Source organism: Fulvia fulva, chromosome 1, assembly GCF_020509005.1.
Source record: "Fulvia fulva chromosome 1, complete sequence".
In the NCBI taxonomy this organism is placed as follows: Eukaryota; Fungi; Ascomycota; class Dothideomycetes; order Mycosphaerellales; family Mycosphaerellaceae; genus Fulvia; species Fulvia fulva.
In genome coordinates this window covers 10,274,767-10,300,923 of record NC_063012.1, presented here as the reverse complement: position 1 = coordinate 10,300,923, position 26,157 = coordinate 10,274,767, and the positions used below count along the sequence as shown (strand labels likewise).

General features: G+C 52.6%; 12 protein-coding genes across 12 annotated transcripts; 6 read left to right on the top strand and 6 right to left on the bottom strand.

The window, feature by feature from the left end:
- Positions 1-927: 927 nt before the first annotated feature.
- Positions 928-2,227, bottom strand: CLAFUR5_02041 (V-type proton ATPase subunit C; the record flags this gene model as incomplete). The annotated part of the gene is made up of 3 exons (XM_047901189.1): positions 928-1,128; positions 1,182-1,867; positions 1,930-2,227. 3 exons carry the CDS (start codon positions 2,225-2,227, stop codon positions 928-930), a joined length of 1,185 nt encoding a protein of 394 aa, XP_047756769.1.
- A 402-nt stretch (positions 2,228-2,629) lies between these two features.
- On the top strand, positions 2,630-4,093 carry CLAFUR5_02040 (putative aminomethyltransferase, mitochondrial; the record flags this gene model as incomplete). The annotated part of the gene is made up of 1 exon (XM_047901188.1): positions 2,630-4,093. The coding sequence occupies one exon, from the start codon at positions 2,630-2,632 to the stop codon at positions 4,091-4,093; it is 1,464 nt and encodes a 487-aa protein (XP_047756768.1).
- A 360-nt stretch (positions 4,094-4,453) lies between these two features.
- CLAFUR5_02039 (uncharacterized protein) lies at positions 4,454-5,704 on the bottom strand (the record flags this gene model as incomplete). The annotated part of the gene is made up of 1 exon (XM_047901187.1): positions 4,454-5,704. One exon carries the CDS (start codon positions 5,702-5,704, stop codon positions 4,454-4,456), a length of 1,251 nt encoding a protein of 416 aa, XP_047755654.1.
- Positions 5,705-6,885: 1,181 nt separating this feature from the next.
- Positions 6,886-7,618, top strand: CLAFUR5_02038 (Adenylyl-sulfate kinase; the record flags this gene model as incomplete). The annotated part of the gene is made up of 3 exons (XM_047901186.1): positions 6,886-6,893; positions 6,950-7,202; positions 7,262-7,618. 3 exons carry the CDS (start codon positions 6,886-6,888, stop codon positions 7,616-7,618), a joined length of 618 nt encoding a protein of 205 aa, XP_047755655.1.
- A 280-nt stretch (positions 7,619-7,898) lies between these two features.
- CLAFUR5_02037 (uncharacterized protein) lies at positions 7,899-8,907 on the bottom strand (the record flags this gene model as incomplete). Its single annotated transcript, XM_047901185.1, has 3 exons — positions 7,899-8,426; positions 8,516-8,720; positions 8,777-8,907. The coding sequence occupies 3 exons, from the start codon at positions 8,905-8,907 to the stop codon at positions 7,899-7,901; spliced, it is 864 nt and encodes a 287-aa protein (XP_047755662.1).
- Positions 8,908-9,677: 770 nt separating this feature from the next.
- On the top strand, positions 9,678-12,099 carry CLAFUR5_02036 (uncharacterized protein; the record flags this gene model as incomplete). The annotated part of the gene is made up of 2 exons (XM_047901184.1): positions 9,678-11,667; positions 11,720-12,099. 2 exons carry the CDS (start codon positions 9,678-9,680, stop codon positions 12,097-12,099), a joined length of 2,370 nt encoding a protein of 789 aa, XP_047755663.1.
- Positions 12,100-13,022: 923 nt separating this feature from the next.
- Positions 13,023-14,148, top strand: CLAFUR5_02035 (Sphingolipid long chain base-responsive protein PIL1; the record flags this gene model as incomplete). Its single annotated transcript, XM_047901183.1, has 3 exons — positions 13,023-13,140; positions 13,196-13,332; positions 13,387-14,148. The coding sequence occupies 3 exons, from the start codon at positions 13,023-13,025 to the stop codon at positions 14,146-14,148; spliced, it is 1,017 nt and encodes a 338-aa protein (XP_047755660.1).
- Positions 14,149-14,637: 489 nt separating this feature from the next.
- CLAFUR5_02034 (Putative 4-hydroxy-2-oxoglutarate aldolase, mitochondrial) lies at positions 14,638-15,658 on the top strand (the record flags this gene model as incomplete). Its single annotated transcript, XM_047901182.1, has 2 exons — positions 14,638-14,880; positions 14,954-15,658. The coding sequence occupies 2 exons, from the start codon at positions 14,638-14,640 to the stop codon at positions 15,656-15,658; spliced, it is 948 nt and encodes a 315-aa protein (XP_047755661.1).
- A 104-nt stretch (positions 15,659-15,762) lies between these two features.
- CLAFUR5_02033 (Short chain dehydrogenase atnD) lies at positions 15,763-17,005 on the bottom strand (the record flags this gene model as incomplete). Its single annotated transcript, XM_047901181.1, has 5 exons — positions 15,763-15,916; positions 15,977-16,025; positions 16,081-16,336; positions 16,393-16,461; positions 16,550-17,005. 5 exons carry the CDS (start codon positions 17,003-17,005, stop codon positions 15,763-15,765), a joined length of 984 nt encoding a protein of 327 aa, XP_047755658.1.
- Positions 17,006-17,655: 650 nt separating this feature from the next.
- CLAFUR5_02032 (Zinc-regulated transporter 2) lies at positions 17,656-18,944 on the bottom strand (the record flags this gene model as incomplete). Its single annotated transcript, XM_047901180.1, has 4 exons — positions 17,656-17,820; positions 17,880-18,166; positions 18,222-18,687; positions 18,738-18,944. 4 exons carry the CDS (start codon positions 18,942-18,944, stop codon positions 17,656-17,658), a joined length of 1,125 nt encoding a protein of 374 aa, XP_047755659.1.
- A 604-nt stretch (positions 18,945-19,548) lies between these two features.
- Positions 19,549-20,607, bottom strand: CLAFUR5_02031 (uncharacterized protein; the record flags this gene model as incomplete). Its single annotated transcript, XM_047901179.1, has 1 exon — positions 19,549-20,607. One exon carries the CDS (start codon positions 20,605-20,607, stop codon positions 19,549-19,551), a length of 1,059 nt encoding a protein of 352 aa, XP_047755656.1.
- A 212-nt stretch (positions 20,608-20,819) lies between these two features.
- On the top strand, positions 20,820-22,919 carry CLAFUR5_02030 (uncharacterized protein; the record flags this gene model as incomplete). The annotated part of the gene is made up of 1 exon (XM_047901178.1): positions 20,820-22,919. One exon carries the CDS (start codon positions 20,820-20,822, stop codon positions 22,917-22,919), a length of 2,100 nt encoding a protein of 699 aa, XP_047755657.1.
- Between the last annotated feature and the right edge of the window lie 3,238 nt (positions 22,920-26,157).

Below are 26,157 nucleotides of genomic sequence, written 5' to 3'. Positions count from 1 at the left end.
GCCGTGCCTGTCGGTCTTGCTCTCGTGCAGCAGGACATACATGCAGTGCAGCGCTTGCGCGTTGACCGGTGGCCGGAATAGTGTCCATTGTCCATCAGGATTGTTTGCTTCCGATGTGCGGCGGTGTTGCAGCAGAGAAAGCAACGCAGGATTCAAAGCGAAGGATTACACTAACTCCGCCTTACCTAATGCAGCAACACCGAGAGAGGACATGGGTTGCAGGTGTCCAACAGTTGGCACATGTAAGGGCTGCCTCGCTTCTATTCTAGTCAACACCACTGTGTCAATCGTTTCCGTCCAACAAGCACGCGGCATGGCCAGAAGTGAAACAGCTACGCAACACCAACATTGTACTGCCACAGCGCTCTCGGCGCCAGACCATACACAAGGACACTGCAGATCGTTAGGGCCGCTGCGGCTGAAGTACAGCTCGGCCAGACCGTGGAGATTGGGTCACGTTGGTCCTCCCTCATACATTGATCTTACGGCTATGCTACGGGCCCCATCTCAGATGGTAGGCATGCACTCCGAAAGTGAGAGCATTCGCCATGACCAAGAAGTGCATAACAGAGCAGCAAGCATGTTCGTCGAGGCATCACCTGCAGTCTGTGCAAGAACAACATCCTTCGCTTAGCTGGGCTGCTGCTATGCTTGGAACAGATTGACAATGGCGACGGCGACGTGAACATATAGCGTGGCCTTTGAAATTTCCTTCAAGAGCATCGCGTTGCTGAGTGAGGCGCCAGGCTCCAGAGACTAGGCACCTGGGAAGGTGTATTGATCCTACGCCACGTGTGCTCTGCAGATGGATGACTCCTACTCGGGTGTCACTTGACTACCATACACCAGTGAGACATGCCTCGTGCCGTGAAAAGGTGTGGTTGCGCAGTGATTTCCTCATCTTTGGGCTCGTGTTGGCTTGGAGCACTATATGACCTCAAACTCGTAGAACACATATGGCTCGAATCCTTGGTCGCCTCCCAAGCCTGCTCCCGCCATCTCTTGTTGCATGCTGGAATCATCTTGCTTGGGCCGACCCTTCTTGTCCTTACTCATTGCGTTGCCGCCAAGATCAGCGAACTTGCCATCGAGGGATGCTTTGGCTTTCTTCGCACGTTTCGAGTCGGTCTAGGCAGGTAATTAGCATCGAGCCCTTTTCTCCTGCTGGGCTGTAAGCTTACCTTGATTAGTCCGCATACATAAGCAAGCGGCAGGCCGTATCTGAGGACGGTTTCCACAAACACCCGAAGCGTCAGGACGTGTATCCAACCCATTACCGCATCACTGTATCCTGTTCGTCCAAGTCTCAGCGCCTCGCCCCAGACCCTCCTCTCCTCCTTCTCCAGCTTTCGTAGCTCCTGTTCCTCTGCTTCCCGACCGCCATCTGTGAACTTCATGTCTCGAGGTGTCCATCTGTGTTCTCTGCATTTGTGTACAAACTCGGCGCTGTGCTTTTTGAAAACAGTGACCACGTAAAGCTGGAACTCGTCGTCCTTGGCAAGTAGTTGTGCCGAGCGAGGTACTACCATTGGCGCTATCGATTCGTATGTCTTGAGGAAGTCCTTGACCAGCTGTGAAGGTACTGCCACAAGCTGTTGTTGGAGATATTCCGAGTCGTCTGGCTTCAGCAATGTATCGGGATTTATCACTGATGTCAATGACTTCTGTGATAGGTTGCCAGTCTGACCTCGTTGCGTCGAGGCTAGGTTGGTCTTTGTGGTGTTGTACTGGCTGAACTTGGACTTGACATCGTTGTCCACCGCAGCAACCTCCTTTTGCAGAGTGTCAATGAGCTCGACGATGGGTTTGTCGGCGCGGTATTTGACCTTGTTCCACTGGAAGGATTGGAGATAGTTCTCAACAGGCTCTGCAGTGATCTGTCAGTACTGCCACTTTACCCCCGCGGGCGACGCTGAGATCACTACATACTGTCGTTCACCACCTTCTGTTCCTGAAGCTTCTCATCATCGCCCTCCAGTAGTGATCGCAGCGAGTCTGCAACCTTGTCTACTACCCCTCTGCAGCCTTGGTCGAGCTTCGCCAGGTCATCTGCTTGCTGTACTAACGCATCGAGAGTGCCGATCTTGAATTCGGGTATGGCGAAGGGATATGTAGTGCCATCGTTGGCATTCACACCGGACCGCAGAGCTGTGAGAGCTTCGTCTCGTTGGCCAGAGGGTGATATTGATGTTGGCAGTGACACGAGGAAGAAGGTCTGGGCTGGCATTGTGTGCCGGGAGCTTAGGATGGGGTATATGCAGCTGTGTACTCGGGTATCGCTATCTTCGTTTCTGCTTGTTGTTTGACGTGTACTGTAGCTTCGCTCACTTCACCTCCAAGCTGCCTGCTGCAATGCTCAATCGGAATGACGCCGCTTCCTTGACCTTGTGCTTGGCTCGAATCAAAGTGGGGCCGCAGCAACCGCCAGCCAGTGAAACCTCGCCGGGGGCTTAAGCACCAACATCGGCATAAGATCCCATGCCTGAGACCACCGGGTTTGAAAAACACCATTGCCCGCCCCATACTGGACAGAAGTCTGTCAGGTCGCTTTCTTCTGCGGTTGATGGTCTTACTGCATCTTGCAGTGTGAGATTGGTACGCTCACTCGCGCGCAGGCACGCACACAAGGATGTCGGGCAACAAAGCTGTATCACAGCTAGTACGCCCGTTGCGACAAAGCCTCAGAGTCACGCAATCTTGTCGAAGAGGTCTACCTTCGACATGCACCAGAGCACTCTCTTGCAAGCCACTAAGGCAGCCAGGCCAAAAAGAAGTCCAGACCAAGACTCTCTCCAATGCGTTATTCCAACAACGAAGAGCTCAAAGCTCTAACGCAACTCCAGCACCAAAGTTCTTCACGGAGGCCAACCCGGGCCGGACAGCACTGTATGATCTTCACGTCCAACATGGCGCCAAGATGGTGTCTTTTGGTGGCTACGAAATGCCTGTGCAATATTCGGATCTTTCCGTGGGAGAAAGCCACCACTGGACTCGCGAGAAGGCCTCCCTCTTCGATGTGGGCCACATGGTACAGTACCATGTCGAAGGCCCTGGTGCAGAGGCGTTCCTGGAATCAATTACACCCGCCGGACTCAAGGAGATGAAGGCCGGCACCTCCTCGCTCTCTGCTCTATTGCATCCACAGACTGGCGGTATCATTGACGACTGCATTATCACCCGCCTGGAAGATGGGCCACAGCATCGATTCTACGTTGTGACCAACGCTGGCTGCAGAGACAAAGACTACAAGTTTCTATCTTCAGCCATCGAGAACTGGGACAACATTGTCAACCCAGTCGCAAGCCTACGACATGTGGAAAGTGATGGCCAGCCATACGGTCTCGTGGCGATCCAGGGACCTTTGTCCTCGGAGATATTGCAATCTGCCTTAGCCAAGGCCTGCAAAGTGGACGTTGGACAGTGGTACTTCGGAAGCATGCACTACATCACTCTCGGTCTTCCTTCGGGTGAAAGCCTACCCATTGTTGCCAGCAGGGGTGGCTACACCGGCGAAGACGGATTTGAGCTCTCAATCCACCCATCACAGACAGTCGCAGTCACCAAGCATCTCTTAGAAACAGCGACTCCAGAGAAACTTCGCTTCGCAGGCCTTGGCGCACGAGACAGTCTACGACTCGAGGCGGGAATGTGCTTGTATGGCCACGATCTGGACGACACGACAACGCCCGTGGAAGCAGGTCTCGGCTGGATCATTGGCAAGTCGAGACGCTCCGGCGAGCTTGCCAGCTTCAATGGCGCAGAGACTATTATCCCGCAGCTCACCCCCAAGTCCAAGGGTGGCGCGGGTGTGTCGCGACGCCGTGTAGGTCTTACGGTCGAAGGTGCTCCAGCACGAGAGGGCGCTGAGATTGTCGATGCTGACGGCAATGTCATTGGCAAAATCACCTCTGGATGCCCATCACCGACTATGAAGAAGAACATCGCGATGGGCTACATCAAGGATGGCATGCACAAGTCTGGCACCAAGGTTCAGGTTGCGGTCAGGGGCAAGAAGCGTAACGCGGTCGTGACAAAGATGCCTTTTGTGCCATCGAAGTATTACAAGGAAGAGAAGGGTGCTTACATCGGCTGAGTTACGACTCAATATCTGAATTTCATCACGATTCGGCGCCTTGAGCTTGCCATCGCTGAGACTCTTCGCCGAACAACGGAAGATCACCAACTTGCCGGACTGGAAGGTCGATGAGGACGATACTCTGTCTCGAATAGCTGTGCTCACTGCACCACCACCTGAACGGTGTTCCACCACATCAGAAGCGCCGGCCCATCCTCAATTGAGAGGACCACCACCTAAACGCCTGCGCTAAATCCTGCTCAACCGGGTATCGCAGATTATACATTAGTGTAGTCCGTAGACAGTGCGTACCGCTCCATGCGCGTCCAGCTCGAGGGATCTTCTGAGACCCTCTCCTTTTCCCAGGTCACTGTTGGTTCATGTCTCTGTCGTTTGTTTGTTCTTCAGCACTCCCTTTGCCGGTCGTGGCTGTGTTCGAGATGGCCGCAGCTCACGGTTCGCCACGAAGCCGTCCGGCTCAAATCTTGTGACCTCCGCAGGTGTGCTTCCATGTCCCGGCGATCCTCCTGCCGCGGTGAGCTCGGTCAATGCTGTAGGCGCGATCGACACACTCAGAGGTGATTTGCGGCGCTTAGGAAGTTGTTCGGGGGTCCATTTGGCGGCAACGGCGTTCTGTGCGCAGTGAATCTGCGCAAGACTCAGGCGGGTGCTGATCTTCCTGTCTGATTTGCAGGCGGCAATATTGTCGTCTTCGTCGTCAGACTCGATGGCATTCTCTGATGGACTGTGCGTGAGGATGTTTGGTTGGAAGATCTCCTCATGTTGTGCGAGAGACTGGTATGCCCGCGATGGTGCGTTGTTATCAGCTCTGGCTCGGCGCTCGGCGTAGTTGGGACGTGCACAGACTATGTTCGAAGCATGCTCCTCTCCGTCGCTCAAGAAGTCGTCTTCACTGTCTGAGGCAATTGCTGCATCACTGGTAGAGGCCTGCTCCATTGTTGGACCCTTGTTGTTGGCCGCCGGAGTCTTCTTCTGTCGTTGCTTGGACTTGACATCCTGAAAGTTGAGCTGGTTGAGCTTGACATGAGCACTTTTCACACGCTTGATATGACCCTTGGTCTGCTTCGTGGCGACGAAACGGGCACGCGATTGAGCGAGTATCCCTAGCCCAGCACGGTATCCTTCTGGCGGAGTTGGCTGGCATGACACTTCTGCAAGTTCATCGTCGTGCCACCTGCTGCTGGACCCGCGCCTCAAGCGGCTCGCGCTGCTCGCAACGCTGTCAATCTGCCATGTCCGTCGACGCTCGCCGAGCTGTGGCCGTCCAGCGTAGGTTGTCAAATTCCCGTCGCTCTTGGAAGGACGGCATAGTGCCTCGGGTGAGCGACTCTGGAGCGCTTGCAACTCGGGTGCATCGCTCAGACCACCTGTTGGCTTTAGAAAGCCGGGCGGGGCTTCATCCACAGGCGATGCAGGAGTTCCGACTGTCTCCAAAGAAGATGTCGAGGACCTCGCCAGAGAGTCTATAGACGACGATCGGCTGGGGATGAGGAAACCTCGAGTGATAATGCATCCACTCTCGTCGACGGTGGTCGAAGGTCGGCGGGTGTCCCTTAGAGTACCTGGTTTGAGCTTGGCTTCCCAAATTATATTCTCGAGTGGCGGCATGGTGGTAAGTCTGTTGCTGGAAGTCTTCTGCGAAAATGTACCGTGCGATGTCCAATGAGATGTTGCAAGTGCATGAAGAAGGAGAGGGAAATCGGGTGGCTGGTGATTTGGCCGCTGGCGTCGCTGGTCACGTTCACTTCCGAAACGGTGAACTTGGGATCCAGTAGGTTGCTACAAGTGAATGTGAGAGAAGTTGCGACAGTTTGAGTGCAATGCGGGAAGGTGGGTGGTGGGTAATGTTGAAGACGCTGGTGAATGAAGGAAAGTACGGTGGTGCTAGCTTCGCTGTCCCTGTGCGAACACCGCTCCGCTAAGAGCCTATAGATCTCGATATGTGCGGGGCACATACAGGGAGATGGATCGAAGGGCAATCATCGCCGCGCAAACGACCCAACGGCTGTGATCGTGTTCGATGCATCTTAGGGACTTCCTTCAGCACCTCATCACTAGAGCGGCTCCAGCTTAAAGACCAGGTTCGGCTGAATCTGTGCAACTACATCGGATCCAACGATGGCTTTTCGCTAGCGCAATTCTTCCCGATTGTACTCCTGCTGCTCTACTACCATGAATCGGGACGGAGCCATCGTCTCTGAGACAGTTCTATGCTTCGTTGAATGTAGCAGAAATTCACTAGCGTTAGTCGTTGTATCGATAGACAGACAGCGTAAGTGGTAGTGCATCTTTGTATCTCCGACAGCCTTGCAATTGATCGTAGTGGTAGTGGTAAGCATCAACCATTACATCGGGATGATTCCCACAATGCTTCCCACCTGCATGAACTCCTTGGCCCAGTTACCAGCGGCCAGACTACCTGAATACAGAGCATCGTCGGCACTTGCTTCTAGCTCTCGGTGTCCAGTACAGTACAGTAAATTCTGCCTGATGGATGCACGAAGTAAGTGAGAAGCAGTTGAAGTCGAAGAAGACGTGAGCTCAAGATCTACCCGAGACCGCGATCTGCGCGCTCATGCAGGTCCCAACCTTATCCGCGCACGTCATCCACCTTAAATTGGCAGGCGCGTGGCAGTGGGGGCGGGGGTAGCTGGGAAGAAAAACACCTCGCTATCCGACATATTGCACCATTAAGACGTTCTTCACCCGACGTCGCTCTCCGCATATAATATACCGCCTGAAGTCAACTTGACGATCGTACAGCACAGTAACGACTTTGAAGCAGAAACATGGCAACGTAAGTGAATGGCAACCCAAGCACATTTAGTCGAATTCGTGTCTAACAGTGCACAGCAACATCACATGGCACGATGGTCTGTCCCGCAAGGAGCGTAGCGAGCTCCGCAAGCAGAAGGGCGCGACCGTCTGGTTCACTGGTCTCTCTGCCTCTGGCAAGTCAACCATTGCAACAGCTCTCGAACAGCACCTTCTCCACCTTGGTCTGCAGACATACAGACTCGACGGCGACAATGTTCGATTCGGCTTGAACAAAGACCTTGGCTTCTCACCCAAGGATCGTGAGGAGAACATTCGCCGAATTGCAGAGGTACACAACACACTTCATGCACATTTCCCACCCTCCACTAACCTTCCCCTCCAACACAGGTCGCCAAACTCTTCGCCGACTCCACAACAATCGCCCTCACCTCCTTCATCTCGCCCTACAAAGCCGACCGTGAGCTCGCCCGCAAGCTCCACGCCGATACGATCAACACCGACTCCCCACTGCCCTTCATCGAGGTCTTCGTCGACATTCCCGTAGAGGAGGCAGAGAAGCGCGATCCTAAGGGTCTCTACAAGAAGGCACGAGCTGGCGAGATTAAGGAGTTCACAGGTATTAGTGCTCCTTACGAGGCACCAGAGAAGCCGGAGATTCATATACATTCCGAGAAGACTAGCGTTGAGGAGGCCGTTGTGATCATCACAAAGTACTTGGAGGACAATGGGTTGCTCAAGGCATAGATGCAGACGCAGTTGTGAATTGGATGTCTTGTAGACGATTTGGATGATTCTATGGAAGAGCTTTTCGTCTCTTGCTGCTGTTGACGGCATTCCTTGCTTTCTGGTGCAAGTCCTGATAAGAGTGCGTGGCTAGGGAGTTTCAAGAAGGCCCTCATCCTTTCATCAGACGCAGGAACTGTGGGGTATTGTACAGCACTTCTGCGTGTCATTGCTGGCTCCGTGCCTGTGGTATGCTACATTCGACATGTCGAGCACTTCGACGTGTATCTCCATATCTCATCTATCGTTCGCCAGCCAAGCGTCTTTCTTGCACCTCAGTCAAGGCCCTGCTGCCACTGACATATGCCACCATTCCCACCACCGCAGCCACAGGCAGAGTCTGAAAAAGGTTCCAGCTTGAGTAGTATAGGAAGAAAACGCCTTCCATGGCGACGATGCTTCCGAAGAACAAGCCATGTGCCACCGGGTTAGCACCAAATGCCTTGCCCACGTGGTCAAAGTTCCCGCCCAGATACATCACACCTCCAATCCATGCTGGCAATGTGACCAAGATGGCGAGTGTAAAGAACAGGCTGATGATGGTGGGAGGCTGGCGGGGATCTTCGCGGAAGACGTGGTGGATTTCGGGCTTGCTGGTGTAGCGCTCTGGTGGGGAAGGGATCACGGGTGGGTTGCTGGTGTCTTTCTCGATCTTTAGGTTGAACGCTTGGCTGTTATATGGGGTCGACGAGCCGAAAGATGCGAGCGTAATAGAAGCCTTGAGAGGCTTGGACCTGGTCAGAAGCTGGAATGGGAGGTCTTTAGGAGCCTGTCGTCGTACTCGTGTTAGCCTGAGGCATCCTTGCAGCGCAACGTAGACGTGAGACGTGGTGCTTTTATGGATGGTTGTTGACGTACCACGGCGACAGTCGCCTTGCCATTATCCTTCACACTGAATGCCAGCGACTCTTCCAAACCAGTATCGGGATCTTGCAGGGTAAGGAAGGCTTGGTGCGGTCGCTTGCCAGTCTTGCCCTCCTTCGCGGTCAGGAGAATCTTCAGCGTCGATGCGGCAGGAAGTGTGACTGGTGAGGAAGAAGAGACTGGCGAGTCTGCGTTGAGTCTAAGCAAGCACATATCAGCCATATTCAGCAAATTCGTCGCTGGCCGACGACGTACTTCTGCTTCACTGGCTCTGCGCCCTTGGTTGCGATCTGCAACGTCGCATCGTCAAAGGTCCACAAGCTTGCGGCAGTCGCGACAGAAGAGAGGGCAATGGCGATCACACCAAGCGATTGTAACAGTCTCATGGTAAAAAGAACAGGTGGTCCGTTGCTTGAAAGATTGACTGTTCACGGCATGGGAAGAGCTACGTCTTGAACAGCTCTCACTTCGGATCAACGTTCGGCCTAGCGTGCTCAGGCTTGGCAAGAACGACGAGCGACGAGCAGTGAATCGAGGGGAACGGTCTTCGCGGAGCACCGCGATGCGGCTCTGACATGCTTTGAAGATCAGTCTAGACCAGCATGGCATCCCGCAATATCATACAGCGAAAGGGATTTCCACTCTTATTGGCAATGTACAATTGCACAGAGCTTGTTATCGTGCTGGGCCATGTGAAACACTCTTGCTTCAAGAGCAGGCGGACAAGAAGACACTATGATCTGGCGTACAGATCTGATACTGCACGAAAACATTATGTAGAGCCATCAGATCGTGTTGCCAGTCGTCGATGTGTGAGATGTGCACCTGCCTAGAGTCGACTTTTGTTCATCCACGGCAACTTCCGGACGTTGCTCCAGGTTGTCTTGACTGGGGAGTGGTCTGCCGCCTTCTTGGATTCTTTCATTACAACAACAACGTCCAGCACGATACCATCGCTGGACACGCTCGGAAGCGTGCAGTCACCATACGATATTGGCGCCTGCCGTATCTGGTGGCGATTCCATTCACATACACATGCGCATCGCTTGCATGATTTGAGGCTCACGCCTCCTGGTTCACGTGCCAAAGTGGGTCCACGCGCGTGCTTGCTACCTCCGACTCTGGTCCATTCGAAAATTTGCCTCTTGCCGCATACATGTCGAGTCGCCCACCACAAGTTGACGTGTTTCACTTCACCAACCGCATATCGACGGCTAAAATAAGAAAATACAAACTGGCCACAGAACGAGGCATGGCACCCGGAAACGGAGGCGCGATGCCCATGGCAAATGGCAGGCCCAACAAAACCAAGTCAGAACATTCCAACGAAACGAGCGAGAGTCCAATGCAGACACCTACTCCTGCAGCGGACTCATCTCCAGATGATCAACCACCGCCCGCCAAGAAGCCTCGCCTGAAGCTCAATGTCAGGGCCAAGGATGAAAACCAGAACGAAGCCTCAGGCGATACCATTGCAGTATCGCGCCCGCAACGGCATGTCAAATCTAGAGCCTCCTCAAATGCTGTCGAGCGACCAGAGCCGGAGCAGGTCTCTGGCAGGCAGAGTCAATCATCGCCTGCCCCATCGTCAGGACTGTCCTCGCTGTCATCCGCACCACCCTCTGCGCCGCCTTCGGAGAGAGCAGAGTCTCCATTCATTGATCCTGAGCCTGTCGAGGAGGAACAGTACGGTGACTTCATGTCGTACTATGTTGCTGGCGGCCCAGTGGCAAAACCGAAAGGCACCAAGGCCAGCTCCGCTCCAAAGCGAAAAGAAAAAGTGGAGCCTGCCAAGAAGGCTCCAGCTACGCATGTGCAGGTTGCAAGATCTGTCGAGTCACCAAGAGACCAAGCACTTCCGCCACCTCAGTCACAAGCTCCTCAATTTCCTATACAACAACACACCCATCAACACTCGCTTCCAATGTCATCCCAAATCCAGGTCCCCTCGCAACCGGGCCAGGTACCACAACAAGGCGGAAGGCCTCAGATACCACCACCTTATCCGCGAGCGCCTCCTGTCCATCAGCGACCTCCACCACCACCGCGACCTGTTCCTATGCCTCAGCCAGTTGTCAACTTTATTGACATCGTGCATGATCCAAAGCCAATGCAGCCCGACACCATCCTAGTCATGATCCGCAAGCTCGAGAATCTCTCTTCAGCATTGACAAACTTTGGTGGAGTCCCGGCCATGCCGCATACGCCTCCATCCGAGCAGCCGCCTAAGGTGGCGAAACCACCGAAGCCTGCCAAAGCTCAGAAGCCAGCTGAACCTGGCCAAGGCCCGAACCTTGGTGGGGACGAGGTAGCTAACTTCTTGTCCAACTTTGACGACGATGACGACGAGGATGAAGACGACGATGAGCCCACCGAAGAGGAGACTCGCGACCCGCTGGATCGCATGCTCCCACAGCCGGGCATGGTCGACAATCCTCTGTCATTTGGCATCCAGTTCATACAAAACGCCTTGAGGTCTTGGGCACAGCAGCGCATCAACCATCAGGTCACCCAACAATTTCAAGCGCAGCATCAGCACCAGATGCAGCAACAGCAGATGCAGCCAGTGAAGCGTGGGCCAGGCCGGCCTCGACGGTATGATGACTCGGCACAGCAACTGACTCTCGGTCCAATCATCCACTTTGACATGGCCAACACTCCAGAGGGCATGGCAATCAAGAGCTTCCAGTCGGTCCTGGACTCTGGCTGCTTACAAGTCAATGGAATTCTGCCCGTCGAGCTGTCTCGAGCTCTTCGACGTCTGTACATGCAGATCGATCATCTGATCAACCAGGGCGTCAAGGATAATACGAACTGGCAATGCATGTCGTACGGAGCTCAGATCACGGCCCACAAGACCAAGGTTCGGAAGCAGAGGGAAGCTAATGCCAAGGCTGAAGAAGACATGTTACGACAACGGGACCAGAATACCATGGGACCACCAGTGCAGCTTGCCATTCGCCAGCCATACAACAACCCACTGCATGTGACATCACAGGCGCCAGGCACGCCTCAGGGCATGGCCCCTTCTCGGTCTCCAAGTGCTGTACGGCAGACCGCGCAGCCCGCTGGAACCGCAGGCGCGTCTCCTGCCATGCATAGCAACCCAAGTGCTGGTCCTCAAGGTCAACACAGACCTCGTTCAGGTAAGATCTATTGAAAATTCCCTCAAGACGAGTTGCTGACATTGCATTCTAGAATCAGTCAAGGGTGACGCTGGTAGTCCGATCGAGATCGACACCGACGGCATTGGAGAAAATCATTCTCACACTGCACAAACAGCAGCCCCTGCTATTCAGACGATGAAGCCGGTCACTGGCGGCTTCACCGCTGTCAATGCTCCACCGCGGGTACACAATCTTCCACCGCCACTGTCACAGGTTCCTCGAAACTCAGCACCAATCGAGGTGACCGATACTCCATCTCCGGAGACTATCAGAGTCGCCCACAAACAGCCATCTGGATATGAATCTGGCTCTGCGTCTCCGGCGCTTAATCAGGGTAATGGCATGCCTGGCCAAGGGGTCATGTCACGATCCAACTTTCCTCATCCAGGAGCTGTGGTTATAGATCAATAGATTGATATTGTCACTTCAGCAGCCTCCAACATGCATTTTGCGCAAGAAGCATAGTAGCGTGAGGATGTACTCTACTTGCAGATCGGCACAGGCGTTGTTCTATTGGGGAGTGTACTTTCCCGGACCTGAGGAGTTACAGACATGGTCCAGAAGGTGGTTCTTGATGCACTTGCTGGGACTGTACGTTTAGTTTGTAGACTTTGGGCCACGACCGTTAATGTACAAATATCCTGAATCGTGTCCTTGAGCATTGCACTCTCATCAACAGGCTTCCCGCGGACTCAGAGTGACTCACATGCTTCATGACAAGATGTCAGGCTGACTACGGGAGCGCGAGGAAAGCACTTATGATGATGAGTCGTGTAACTGCTTTCTGCTTCGAAGATCGAGCCACCGCGTTGCCGCCCTCAGCCAACTCGTGTCTCCTTTCCGGGCGAATAAGCTTTGCGTCTGACGTCGCTGGCGCGGAATGTCTGTGTTGCTATGGAGATTCGGCGTTGTGCAGCTGCACGCGCTACGGGCACAGCTTGATTGAGAAACAAGATGAGAGCTGTCGGGTGGACGAATGGGAAGGAGCTGGACCGCAAGATGCCGTGTCCGGTGTTGTGGTAGATGTTAGAACAGGCCCGGTAGCCTGGACAACAATGAGTGGTGCTGAGTTGCGTCTGATGCTTTGACGATTGAACAGGGGCCGCACTGGCCTCAAAGCGGTCTTTTGGAAATATGACGTACCGCGGCGCTCCCGAACGGTTCATCGTCAGTAGTGCATCTCCTCCTTCCGCGCTGTATATACTCGCCCTCTGCTGCCACTCCTCACGGCCACACTCCCTGCTTGAAACAACACTGCCCCCACAGCAAAAAAGTATCATTCAAACAAACAACACCTCACATCACAGACCACCACCCACACAGTCTAGCCCAGCATGCATCGCACATACTCTATGCGCCAGTCGCGTGCGCCAACTGCGTCGCAGATCCAGAACCCACCGCCTCCGTCGTCGTCGACCAAGGGCGGCCGTCTGTTCGGAAAGGCCAGCATTGGTGTGTCTGCCGCGCTCATCCGACTCACGTAGTATCAACGCTGACATGGTTTCAGGCCACACCTTCCGAAAGTCCGTCCATGTCGGTGCCTTCGGCCCAGACCTCGCGAAGAAGCTCTCGCAGCTGGTGAAGATGGAGAAGAACGTCATGCGCTCCATGGAGCTGGTCGGAAGAGAGCGCATGGAGGTTGCAGTACGTAATGAGAAACGCGATATCCAATGGCGCGCACCTAGCTAACACACACAGCAACAATTGTCGATCTGGGGTGAGGGCTGCGACGACGACGTTTCCGATGTCACCGACAAGCTCGGTGTGCTCATCTACGAGATTGGTGAGCTGGAAGACCAGTTCGTCGACCGCTACGACCAGTACAGAGTCACCATCAAGAGCATCCGCAACATCGAGGCATCCGTTCAGCCAAGCCGAGACCGCAAGCAGAAGATCACCGACCAGATCGCTCAGCTCAAGTACAAGGAGCCCAACAGCCCAAAGATTGTCGTGCTCGAGCAGGAGCTTGTCCGTGCTGAGGCCGAGTCGCTCGTTGCCGAGGCCCAGCTGTCCAACATCACTCGCGAAAAGCTGAAGGCTGCTTTCACGTACCAGTTCGATGCTCTTCGCGAGCACAGCGAGAAGATGGCCATCATTGCAGGCTTCGGCAAGCACTTGCTCGAGCTTGTTGACGACACCCCAGTCACTCCCGGCGAGACCCGCAATGCTTACGATGGCTACGAGGCATCCAAGGCCATCATCCAGGATTGCGAAGACGCTCTCACCAACTGGGTCGAGCAGAACGCAGCTGTCAAGTCCAGCCTCTCTACCCGTGCACGAACCTTGTCCCAGCGCCGCCGTAACAACGCCTCTGGCCACGACCTCTCCGGCCAGGACGCAAACATGGACCGTGAGTCAGGCCTTTGGATCCCAGCCCAGCAGCACCAGGATGGCGAGTACGATGAGGAGGATGCTTCGGTTGATGCTCGTGGCCGCGAGGATGAGCGTGTCGCAGCATAATTTTTCTTAGTTCTTGGAAAGTTACCATCAGCTTTATACCCTAGGAGGCGAGACGGTAATACTGTACGAGCGCAGGACCCCAGATATGACCCTGATGAGTTATTAGGTTGGTAGTAACAGCGTACATGATAATAATGTTTGAGCGTGTATTTTGGATCTACCACACGTGTCACGTCTCAGCGTCAAATTCTCTGCACAGGAAGCCCACGGCATTGTCCTTTGTTTCCTTTCCCAACCCACAATGTTGGTACACTCAAGCATTGGCATATGCTTACCTTTACCCAACACACCATGCATACATAACACGAAGTAGGTAAGCGAGTTTTACCCCCCAACGAAGAGAAGCAGCATCCGGGCAAGGTCGGGCAAGTGCCTGCCGAAAGACGGCAGCCGGTGCCGCTTCACTTCTTGATGATATGACTGTGTTAATAACATCACCTCTTTCCACTTTCCACTTTCCACAACATTGAACCTTGCAATACAGCAAAGATGAACGGATCAACGCACAGCAATGTCCCACCGGCCGGAATCTGGGCGCCAGCTGTCACCTTCTACGACAACGATGAACTGGACCTCACCTCCCAAGCGAAATACTACAAGTACATGAGCAAACATTTGACGGGTCTTGTGATTCTGGGAACTAATGCGGAGACCTTTATGCTCACAAGAGATGAGAGGGCGGCGTTGTTGAAGACGGCGAGGGAGGCTGTCGGAGATGGGTATCCTATTATGGTGAGTATCGATGATCACAGAGCTCTCAACGGGATGGATGGACGGAATGATAGCTGATGCATGATGTGAATAGGCCGGCGTAGGAGGCCACTCCACCAAACAAGTCCTCGAATTCATCTCCGACGCATCAGCAGCAGGAGCAAACTACGCTCTAGTCCTGCCCTGTGCGTACTTTGGGAAACAGACAACGCCCAAAGTCATCAATACCTTCTACAGCGAGGTCGCAGAGAAGTCCCCACTACCCATCGTCATCTACAACTTCCCAGCAGTCTGCAACGGCATCGACATCGACTCGGACGTTATGGTCGACCTGGCAAAGAAGTACCCCGGCAAGATCGTTGGAACCAAGCTCACCTGCGCGAGCGTGGGCAAGATTACTCGTCTAGCGTCGACCTTTGAGTCCTCAGAGTTTGCGACTTATGGTGGCCAATCCGATTTCCTGATCGGGGGGCTGGCTGTAGGGAGTGCTGGGTGCATTGCTGCTTTTGCTAACATCTTCCCGAAGACTGTGAGGCATATTTATGAGCTTTACAAACAGGGGAAACATGAGGAGGCGTTGAAGCTTCATGGGATTGCTGCTAATGCGGAGAGTTTCAGTAAGGCGGGCATAGCGAATACGAAGTTTGCAGTCAGTGTTACGACTGCGAGGAGTGCGGGTATTGAGGATGCGGAAGCGAAGCTGGTGCCGAGGAGGCCGTATGAGCCGCCGACAGATGCGGTGAAGAAGGATATCAGGGCGAAGATGGAGGAGATGATTAAGATTGAGGATTCGTTGTAGATTGGTGTTGATTTGAAAAAGGCTGGAAACGCCTAAGTCAAGCTGGTAGAATACATCTGTTTGATCATGAACTGCCGTGAAAGAGAAGAGAAGCTGTGTCCTCTCTACCGGGCATCGAGAACTTTGGTGATGCCTGGCTCGATCTGGTTCAATTGCTCGGCGATCTCTGTCCACACCCGCCTCTGCACTTCAGGTCCCTCTGGGCCCTCAACCAAGGGCGCACAATGTGCGATCTTGGAGTCGGACATGAACTTGCCACTAGAACACTCAGGTCAGCCCATCATTCCACCCTGCAATGAATAAAATGCATCCACTTACTGAGTCTCTACTCCCTGCAAACCCGCATGCACCAAAGTTCGGCTTCCAACTACACACAGCATTAGACTTTCTTCAGGCGATGCAAGATTGACAGGCTATCATACCTTCCGTCGTTCTGCACATAATCATTTTAAGCAATCTAACAAACGGATTCGTCACCTCCCGCATCAGCTCCGAATGGCACCACCCAGGATTGACGAAGTTCAACGTCACGCCCAGTTGCTCCGCGGAGTGCTCACGGGCGATCTCGCGGCAGACTAGGACTTCGAGAAGCTTGCTGACGTTGTAACGGTCGGACATTATGGCGGAGGATTCGGTGTTGAGGGTGGTGAGGATTGAAGCGGATTTGCGTTCGGGGAACTGGGAAGGGTTGTCATTGGGTGGTGGGAGAGGGATGGGGAGATGGGATGGCTTACGCTGGTGAAGAAGTGGACTTCCGAGCTGACGATTGTGAGGGTTGGGATGGTGTTGTATTGGCGGCCGGTCTATTCGAGGGGAAGGGTGTTAGCCGTGCTGTTACGCAGTGCCTTGATAGCCCAGTAGCTTATCTTCAGCTCGAAGCGATATCCATACCTGCTGCAACTTCGGCAACAACAACAGCGCCATCAAGAACGTCGAAATGACATTCACCGTGATCGTGCTCTCATTCCCACCAACATTGTAATACTTCCCAGTAGCGACTCCCGCATTCTCAACCAGAATATCCAGTCTCTTCAGCGTCTTCACCCGTTTGCAGAACTCCTTGACACTGTCGTAGCTCTGAAGATCCACTGGCCAGACCTCGATGACACCTCTCCTTCCAGTGGAACTCTCGATCTCCTGCTTCGCAGCCTCGCCCTTCTCAACGCTCCGACACGCAATAACAAGCTTCTCACAATTCAACCTAACATAACGGCGCGCAGCCTCTTTCCCCAGACCTGTATTGGCTCCAGTGATCACAATAGTCTTCCCAGTGCAGTCTTGAGTCGGGACCGGCGGCGTCACGAGGAATTGGCTGTGAAGGAAGCCGGGAAGGTAGCCAAGAGACATCGTGTCGATTTTTCCTGATTGTCGACTGAAGTTCCCTGATGGTGCAAAGAGCTCTCCGTCTATGATGTTCGTAACCACGCCCACCTACCCATATTTTATACCATCAACAACGCCACCGGTGCAGTGGTCGCACCGAGTGGGGTCACCAGTCTTTGTCCGGTTTTAAGCAGGCGAAGATCCGCCCATGCCCGGGCTGGTAGCACAATGACAATGCTATCTCCTACGTACCCTAACATCGAAGGCGTGAAAGGAGGGTCAGGCATGTAAGACATCCGAACTCAATCTGCCCCCACGCTGTGGCTGGTGTTCTGAACGACAGGCCTACCCAGGCCAGCACGCGGACGATGCTTGCAAGAATACTAAGCAGCGATACCCTTACCGTCAAGGAGTTCGTTGACAAGCTGTAGTCTAGGATACCATGTGTACAAGGTTAAGTGACACGGACGCACGTCAACATGCCAGCAGTGGGATTGCGGAAGGCACCGATCGCGTGCGGCAAGGACATGCATGTATATCATCAGACGATCCGGTATTTCACCATTGCATAATCTATTTCTATCGTATCTACATGGTAGTTACAATCGTTGTCCTTGTCTTTCATGTCAGTGACCGCTGGTCAACGGCCGTAAGGAAGATTGCGCCAACAACATCTATGCCCATTTTCCTAGTATGGACATGAGCAGCGCTCCGAGGAGCATCCAACCGATTGCAGCAAGTATGGTGCCCATTGGTGCTTTCTGCATATGCGAGCTGAACATGAACTCGTGCGCCATGAGCTCCACGAGTCCGGTATATATCAAGATGCCGGCACTAAGCTGAGATGACTGTTAGCGAGTGCTCGAGTCGGAACAGGATGGCGAGATTGAGGACAGACCGAGTCAAAGATACCATTTGCAATCAGCGCCGTCTGACCTTCTGGATTGAAGCTTTTGCGGACACCGAGGCCTATAGCAATCGCGATCGGTGTTGACACAGCGTAGCCAAGGCCCATGAGGTAGGGTGTCCACCATTTCGAACGTGGCCACTTCATCGTTCCGAGTCGAGAACCCAACGCCAGCCCTTCAAAGGTCTGATGAAACACCAATACGACGTAAAGTGTGATAAACTCCGATCCCGCTACAGCCAGGGTGAGACCGATGAAGACGGAGTGGAACACAACGCCTGCCATGAGTTAGTATTGACAGGATCAGATCGTTGCTGCTACCAGGAAACATACCGAACTCTAGGATGAAAAGGGCAGTCATCTGAGCAGTGTAAGAGTCCGGCTCGAATGTCCGGCTGGGTTCTCCATGGGAATCAACATGTTCGCGAGCATGTGAAAGGTGGTCATCACCAGGAGCATAGGGGCCGACAGGGCATTGATCGTTGCCTCCTACCGATGACTCTGCTGCACCTTCGGACAACTCGGTCTTACTCGGGTTGTCTTGGTACTTCTGTGGCTGCTGGTCCGTTTCCTTTGGACTGGACGAACCTGCTTCGAGGGGTCTGCCATGCTCTGGATCGTGACCGTGACCGTGATCATGACTATGGCTATGTCCGAACTTGGCAAAGCGCATGACCATGACTTCGACGATAAACAGAAAGAAGATGGAGATTAGACAGATGCCCTCAACCCAGTCGTACTCGGTGATTGGGCCCGTTAAACATTCGTTGGTTAAGGCTTCGTGCGCTGGTGCAAGCAGCTGTTTGCACTTAGTTTCTGTTTCTACACCTCTGGATAGGGTCCACCTACGTGTATGAAAGCTGTCGCGACGATAACACCCGAACCGAAGTATTTCGCAACGAAGAAAGTCCATTCCGGGACATGAGCACCTTTGTGGTTGGCTGCCCATACTGGAAAGAGAGCGCCAAGAGCAGATCCGATGAAGATGACGACGATGGAGCTTATCCGCACCCCAAGTCGGCCATCGAATTCGTTTCCAGTCGTGCAGTCGGTCATACTGTTTTCTGTCCGTGCCGTTGGGGTTTGTGTTTGTTTGAAGGATCTCGAAAGTCGACATGTGGAAGGTAAGGTATTGTAAGAAAAGTGGAAGCGACCCACTTCCGACTGAACCTTGATGGACCACCCAAATGTGCAGAGCGCGAATCACAAAGCAGGCGCGCCAGCCGCATCATACAAACTGTAGGCCGCGGGAAGTAAAGTAAGCAGTGCCATTGCAGTCAACGTCGTCGGTGGCATGTTTCACTGAATGCACGGACTCGGTGTTGTTGAAGGATCGAAGCATATCGGACCGTTGCTTTCGCTTACATGAACCCTGCTTGCCGATTTCATGCAAGTCATTCTGTAGCGCGTCTAGCCTTACTTCAATGACGGTGCCTTGTGTTGCGCGATCATCATTATCGGGGCTGTAGAGCCAGTGTGAAAGTCGCTGTATCTGTCATGTACGTCTTGACTGGTCAGCTTGCAGCAAAAACGTATGATGCAGCTCGCGTACGATCATGCTGACGGCGTGTTGCGTGGTATCTTGTCACACAACCGCTGAAGCTCTTCCATCGATTTGTTCTGTACAGCTCAGATTGAGGCTTGACTGCAACAGTCGCCTTCATTTGTCCCAGCCCCACATTCTCTTGATAGCATCTCCAGCAGTCTCCTTGCCTCGTTCTCTTCGTTGCGCTCGGTGGACACGCTCCTCTTCGAGCCTTTCGGTGACCTGCTCGGCATACTCTAGTTGAGCTCTGGTTTCCGCTGCAATGAGTTGTAGTTCAAGGTCTTTCTGGTCCTGGGGCAACCCTTCGATCCTCCTCTTGATCTCTTCCTGCTTCTCCGGCGGATACGAGCTCAGGGTCTGGGGAATGCCCCGCTCTGCCGCCTTCTGCCTTGCTCGCGCCCATGCACTGTCCTGTCCTAACGCTTGAGTGGTTGCCTCGGCTTGTATGAGAGGCGGCATTTCTGGAGCTTCGAGGCCCTGTTCCTGCGCTTCTTTCGCGATCCGTTCTCGCTCGAGCATCTCATGATATAGCTTGTCCGCATGCATTTGTATGCGCTCCTCTTCTTCCGCGGAGCGCTGTTGTGCCAGATATCCCAGCGCTTTCAGAAAGCGACCTTGCATAGTGTAGCATCTGTTGAACGCTCTATTCTCCTCCCTACACATGGTCATCTTCTTCGCCCAGCCACCGTTCGAGAAGCACTCCTTCGCAGCAAGCTGATAGTCCACGCAATTCTCGATTGCTGCTCGCCCAATTTCTGCTTTACGATCGTTGTATGCTTCGACCACATCTGCCAGCCGATCCTGGTCCGATCGTCCAGCAGCCTCGATCTCTGCCTGTGGACGATAGTTCTTCCATAAGTGCGCGTATCTGCCGTCCTGGAACAACGATTCTGCGGGTACTGCAGGCCGATTCTCTGGTGGCACTGTAGCTGACTGGTCCTGCTCCGCTCCGATAGTACTTATACCCAGTTGCGATCGATATGTGTTCGGCGCGGCGTCTGTGGATGGCGGTGATGATGCACTGGGTCGTGCGTTCGAGGGCGTTTCTCTTCTTTTGACATCTTCGTACTTCAGCGGTGACTCTTTGTCTAGAAAGTCGCGCAGAGCAGGGTCGAGCTTCTTGTAGGAATCATTGGTCGGTTCGTTCGCATTCGAGTCCCAAAACCAGCCCATCGTGAATGTGGTAGAGAGTGTGTAGGTTGTGGTCTCGATCGAAGGATGCTGGCGACTTGCACATGAGCAAACGGTAGCCAATGCTGGTAGCGAGCCGATTGGCTCGATAAAGCTCCACCAGACACTTCTCGATAAGGAAGTGAACTCATAACACCAGCACAAACACATGCTCTCTCACTTTCCGACACATAATAGCATAACATGCTAGCAGTATGTCTCAAGGGTCGCCATTTAAGCTGGAAAGAATAGAAAAGCATCTAGCCCGTCAGCGAGGAGCCGGTGTGCGTAACCTCGCAACCAGCTTTGGCTTCTCGTTCGGACTTCAACCAGAGCAGCAAAATAACGAGGAACCACCAGCCAAACGAAGAAAGTCCACGCCTGCAAATGATACAGAGGCCATTAACAAGCCCACAGTCCAGTCGCAGCAAGATTCTGAGCCTAGCGAGAACAGAGCGACCCGGCGAACAGCGACTAGACGGAAGCAGCCACGACGGCTGGAGGTGCTCTCAGACGATGAACGGTCACAACCCTCCCTCACGAGAAGCTCAGCGGAGCAAGATGACAATTTCTTAGCAGCCAAGCAGTCACTGGGGAAGCGAGGTCGTCCAAAGAAGACACCACCAACCGCTCAACATGACGATGTACAGGTTGAGCCAACAATAGAAGTGGAGCAGGAGCAGGCGATAACATTGAAGAAGAGAGGGAGGCCGAAGAAGGCTGCTACTACGCATGAAGCATCCGACATAGGCGTTCCCCTGGCACCGGAGCATATCGAAGTACAGCCATCGAAGCCTGCCAATAAAAGAGCCCGACCTTCGAGAAGACTGGTCATTGAAGATCCAGAGGCGACATCGGATTCTGGAGTGACCGTGCCCTTGTCAACCGAGTCAGCAAAAATCACAACTCCATTGGAGGGACACAGAGATGTGGTGCCAGATATGAGAGCAGCAGAGACGCTCGTTGCCGTGAAGCAGGTCAAGCCGCCGCCTAAGAAGCGTGGCAGACCACGGAAAGCACAGGCAGCTGTTTTAGAGTCTCCTGCAGAGGTCGAAACGAGTGTAGAACTCGAGGCGAGTGTCGCCAGGGCACGAGAGCTACCGAAACTCAAGAAAGTATGCCAGGGGCATCACGAGCCAGAGCAAGCGGCTTCGGAACCAACTCGAAGGCCTCGCAGACAGGCAGCTACCGCAGCTATGAGCAAGGTATCCGAGGGCTTCATTGAGGAAGAAGCTCCTATCGACAAGAAGCGGAGGGATCCCGGCTTGGAGACAGTCTCTAAGCGAGGTCGAAACAAAGTCACGGCATCTGCAGTTTCGCTTGATTGTTCGAAGTCGGTCAGGGGAAGTGGCAGCGCCACGCTCGCGAGGATCGAAGGCAGTGGGAATGGACCATCAGTCAAGACAGTTCACGCTCCAGGCCACAGTTTAGACGAAGACCCCCAACGAGTGGTACCTTCAGAGAAGGCAGAAAAGAAACCCACCCGGCGGATTAAGTCTCGCTCAAAGGTCCTCCCGGATCCTGCGAGCAAAGAAACGGAGATGTTGCCGGTCAATATTCCCGAGCAGAGATCTCGCGTCAAACAGCGTGTGCCATTGTCCGAAATGCATACCAATATGGCCACGCCGACCCCGTCACCTGAAAAGCAGATCAAAGGCACCAAGGTCGCGCGTGAAAACCAGCGAATAAGCCCTGCAGATGTTGACCGCGCTGCAAAGGCATCGATTCTGGCTGGACATATACGACGCGCTCCAGCGGCTGCCAAAGCGCCAAGTGTGAACAACGCACAGATTACGAAGCAAACCGAACCGAGAGTAGAGGATGGACATCAGGATACGCAGCCTACTTCGCGAAATCCGGACTGCTACCCCGAATCTTTCGCCTTAGGCTTCGCAAGACCAACAGAGCATACTACATTGAAACCAGATGCCGCGACAGTCAAGTCCTCGCGACGCGTGACAAAGAAACCTGCAGCGGCTGTGCATGCAAAGAAGGCAATTGAGCAGGCCACAGATGTGCCAAACAAACGTCGAAGAGCAATCAGACAAGATGAGCCCGCGATGGAAGTTGTGACATCTGCGGGTAACATTGTGAAGCCCCCTGGGCCTCGCAAACCAACCGCCGAGAACGAGGAAGGCCGGAAGGTCGACTGGCTGTTCGAGAAAGCAACGACAAGGCGGCCGCCGACGGCGAACAGGAAGAACACTTCATCAAAGCGTCGCGCAGACAGGGAGGAAGACTCCGACGCGGCCATGGATCTGGATGATCTTCTCTCAAAGATCGCCGCATTCGTACCGAAGAGTATGAGGAGTTAATCTTGACCTTACTGTCAGCAGAGTAGAAATGGCAGATCAGCGTAAAGCCGCTTGATCCAAATTTCGTGCTCTTGGCACTCATGTAGCTCGTCTCATGCTCTTCATTCCAGCCTCATATGTACAACAAGGAGCCATAAATTTGTGCCGAGCAAACATGGGCAGCACCGATGAGGCTTGCCACGTTTTGGCGGGAGTCAGGGTTGGCAGCTAGCGATGCGGAGTTTCGCGACGTTGCAGCGAACGCCCCAGGGTCAGCGGCTGCTATTGCGGAGGCTCAAGTTTACCGGCACAAATTATCGCGAAATCGAGGCGGACGCGCTTCAGCCTTTGTGTGTTATCCCCAACAACGCGGAAGACCCGATAGGTGCAAATGCAGATGTACTCCAGATGTGATGACTTGTTGCTTACATGCGGCGCGGCGGAGTGGGGTGGAGATGGCAGGATGACTTTAGCCTAGTTCAAAAGACCCTTGCCATCTCATCCGGAGAGAGGAAAAAGGTTCTTTTTTGTAGTCGCTGCAAGCTGCAGGGAGGGTGGACCGTGGATGAAGTCTGTAATAATGTTTGACGCTAGTGCGAGATTGTCATGTGCTTAACATCTTCCGTGACGCGAATGGGACGATGATCACCCGAGCAAGCAGAGAGTCTGGGTCAACCCCGTCTGACGGTTTTCTTTGTTGTAGATCTGTGCAGGCGATATGGGTGTCGTGATGGTATTGCAGGTGGGTGTCGCGATCCGAGCGTGCACATGGGCAACAGCCCATTATCATCAAAACTTGAGGCCACGTACGCCAAGAATCAGGTGACTGATTAGTCACCTGCAGCCTCTTCAAGAGCAACACTTGTCTATTCTAGATAGACATAACGTGCTTCACCACCGAGCGGGCCACACTGCCGAGCGGGCCACTTTTGCCAAGAACTGTACCACTTCCACTTTAATTGCGACGGTATCTTAACACGACGACATCCTACAGAATCGTTACTAGGAGGACAATTCCTCTTCAGATTCTTCGCTATCTAGCGAGTCTACTTGACAGGTGCGTACGTTATGCCCCGACTCGCCACATCGCTTATAGCGTCGTAGCCTTAGTGCTGGCCGAACACTATCTAGCGACTCTCTACTCACTTCCTGCCTCCTAGTATCCTCTAGAGGTATCAATTACGACGCCTTATCGAAGGTTAGAGACCCTCTAGACTGAATGTACTTACGCTTTCGTGCTTTCCGCTATATAAGGGCCTCGTTAGACTTACGTAGCTCACTGATCTCGCTTCGTATAAGAGCTATCTAATGCGCTATCTCTCTACTCCCTCTCTGTTGCCCTATTAAACGACCTTCCTCTTTCTACTACGCCTTTCTAAACCCGTAACGACGCTCTAAGACGTAATAATACCTATTATAAACCCTGTCTCGTCGAAGTTGTAGGTGTCCTAGTTAAGGATGCTATACTTCTCCTTTATATTACGTATAAGTAAGAACCACTTCTCGATAACGTCTAGATCTTCTATTAGGGCTCGCTAACGATCATATCTACGTGTTATACGAACCTTTAGCTCACGATACCGCCTAATAAACCTATCTGTCTAATTGAGACTAGCGGGCTTAAGACCCTTCTCTTATAGTAATGAATCGGCCATTGCTCGTATACTAGCCTTTAATAGCGGGAAATCTCTAAGATCTAGCTCGAGTATATACTTAAGTATCACCCTCTCTTCTAGCTCTATAAGCTTCTTCGAATTAGGCTCGTAGTTACCCCGAGAGGGTCGTCTATTCAATCGATACCCTAGTATAGTTCGAGACGCGTCGTATACCTTTATAGTAAGTCGATTCGTGATTATCGCGTCGCGTTTCGTAGCCTAGACAGCTAAGGTCAGTTTGGCCTCGTTTAAAGACAATATACGCTATAATAGTAGTTATATAGCTATATCTATAGAAGTAGTACAGTTCTTAGTAAAAGTGGCCCGCTCGGTAGTATAGCCCGCTCGGTAGTAAAGCACGTTATATAATATATACTCTACTTTTAAAACACCCTATATAAGCCCGTACAATAACTTCCTATACTTCTAACGTAATAGTTATAAGCCCGGTTAGCGCTTACTAACGTTCGCTATAATAAGGAAGCCCTAAAGTAGAGTTTATATTATTATAATACTACTACTAACGTACTTTACTACCGAGCGGGCTATACTACCGAGCGGGCCACTTTTGCTAAGAACTGTACTACTTCTATAGATATAGCTATATAACTACTATTATAGCGTATATTGTCTTTAAACGAGGCTAAACTGACCTTAGCTATCTAGGCTACGAAACGCGATACGATCATCACGAATCGACTTACTATAAAGGTATACGACGCGTCTCGAACTATACTAGGGTATCGATTAAATAGACGACCTCCTCGGGGTAACTACGAGCCTAATTCGAAGAAGCTTATAGAGCTAGAAGAGAGGGTAATACTTGAGTATATACTCGAGCTAGATCTTAGAGGTTTCTCGCTATTAAAGGCTAGTATATAAGTAATAGCCGATTTATTACTATAAGAGAAGGGTCTTAAGCCCGCTAGTCTTAATTAGATAGACAGGTTTATTAGGCGGTATCGTGAGCTAAAGGTTCGTATAACACGTAGATACGATCGTTAGCGAGCCCTAATAGAAGATCTAGACGTTATCGAGAAGTAGTTCTTACTTATACGTAATGTAAAGGAGAAGTATAGTATCCTTAACTAGGACACCTATAGCTTTAACGAGATAGGGTTTATAATAGGTATTATTACGTCTTAGAGCGTCGTTACGGGTTTAGAAAGGCGTAGTAGAAAGAGGAAGGTCGTTTAATAGGGTAATAGAGAGGGAGTAGAGAGATAGCGTATTAGATAGCTTTTATACGAAGCGAGATTAGTAAGCTACGTAAGTTTAACGAGGCCCTTATATAGCAGAAAGTACGAAAGCGTAAGTACATTCAGTCTAGAGGGTCTCTAACCTTCGATAGGGCGTCGCAATTGATACCTCTAGAGGATACTAGGAGGTAGGAAGTGAGTAGAGAGTCGCTAGATAGTGTTCGGCTAGTACTAAGGCTACGACGCTATAAGCGATATAGCGAGTCGGGGCATAACGTACGTACCTATTAAGTAGACTCGCTAGATAGCGAAGAATCTAAAGAGGAATTGTCCTCCTAGTAACGATTCTATAGGATGTCGTCGTGTTAAGATACTATCGTAATTAAAGTAGAAGTAGTATAGTTC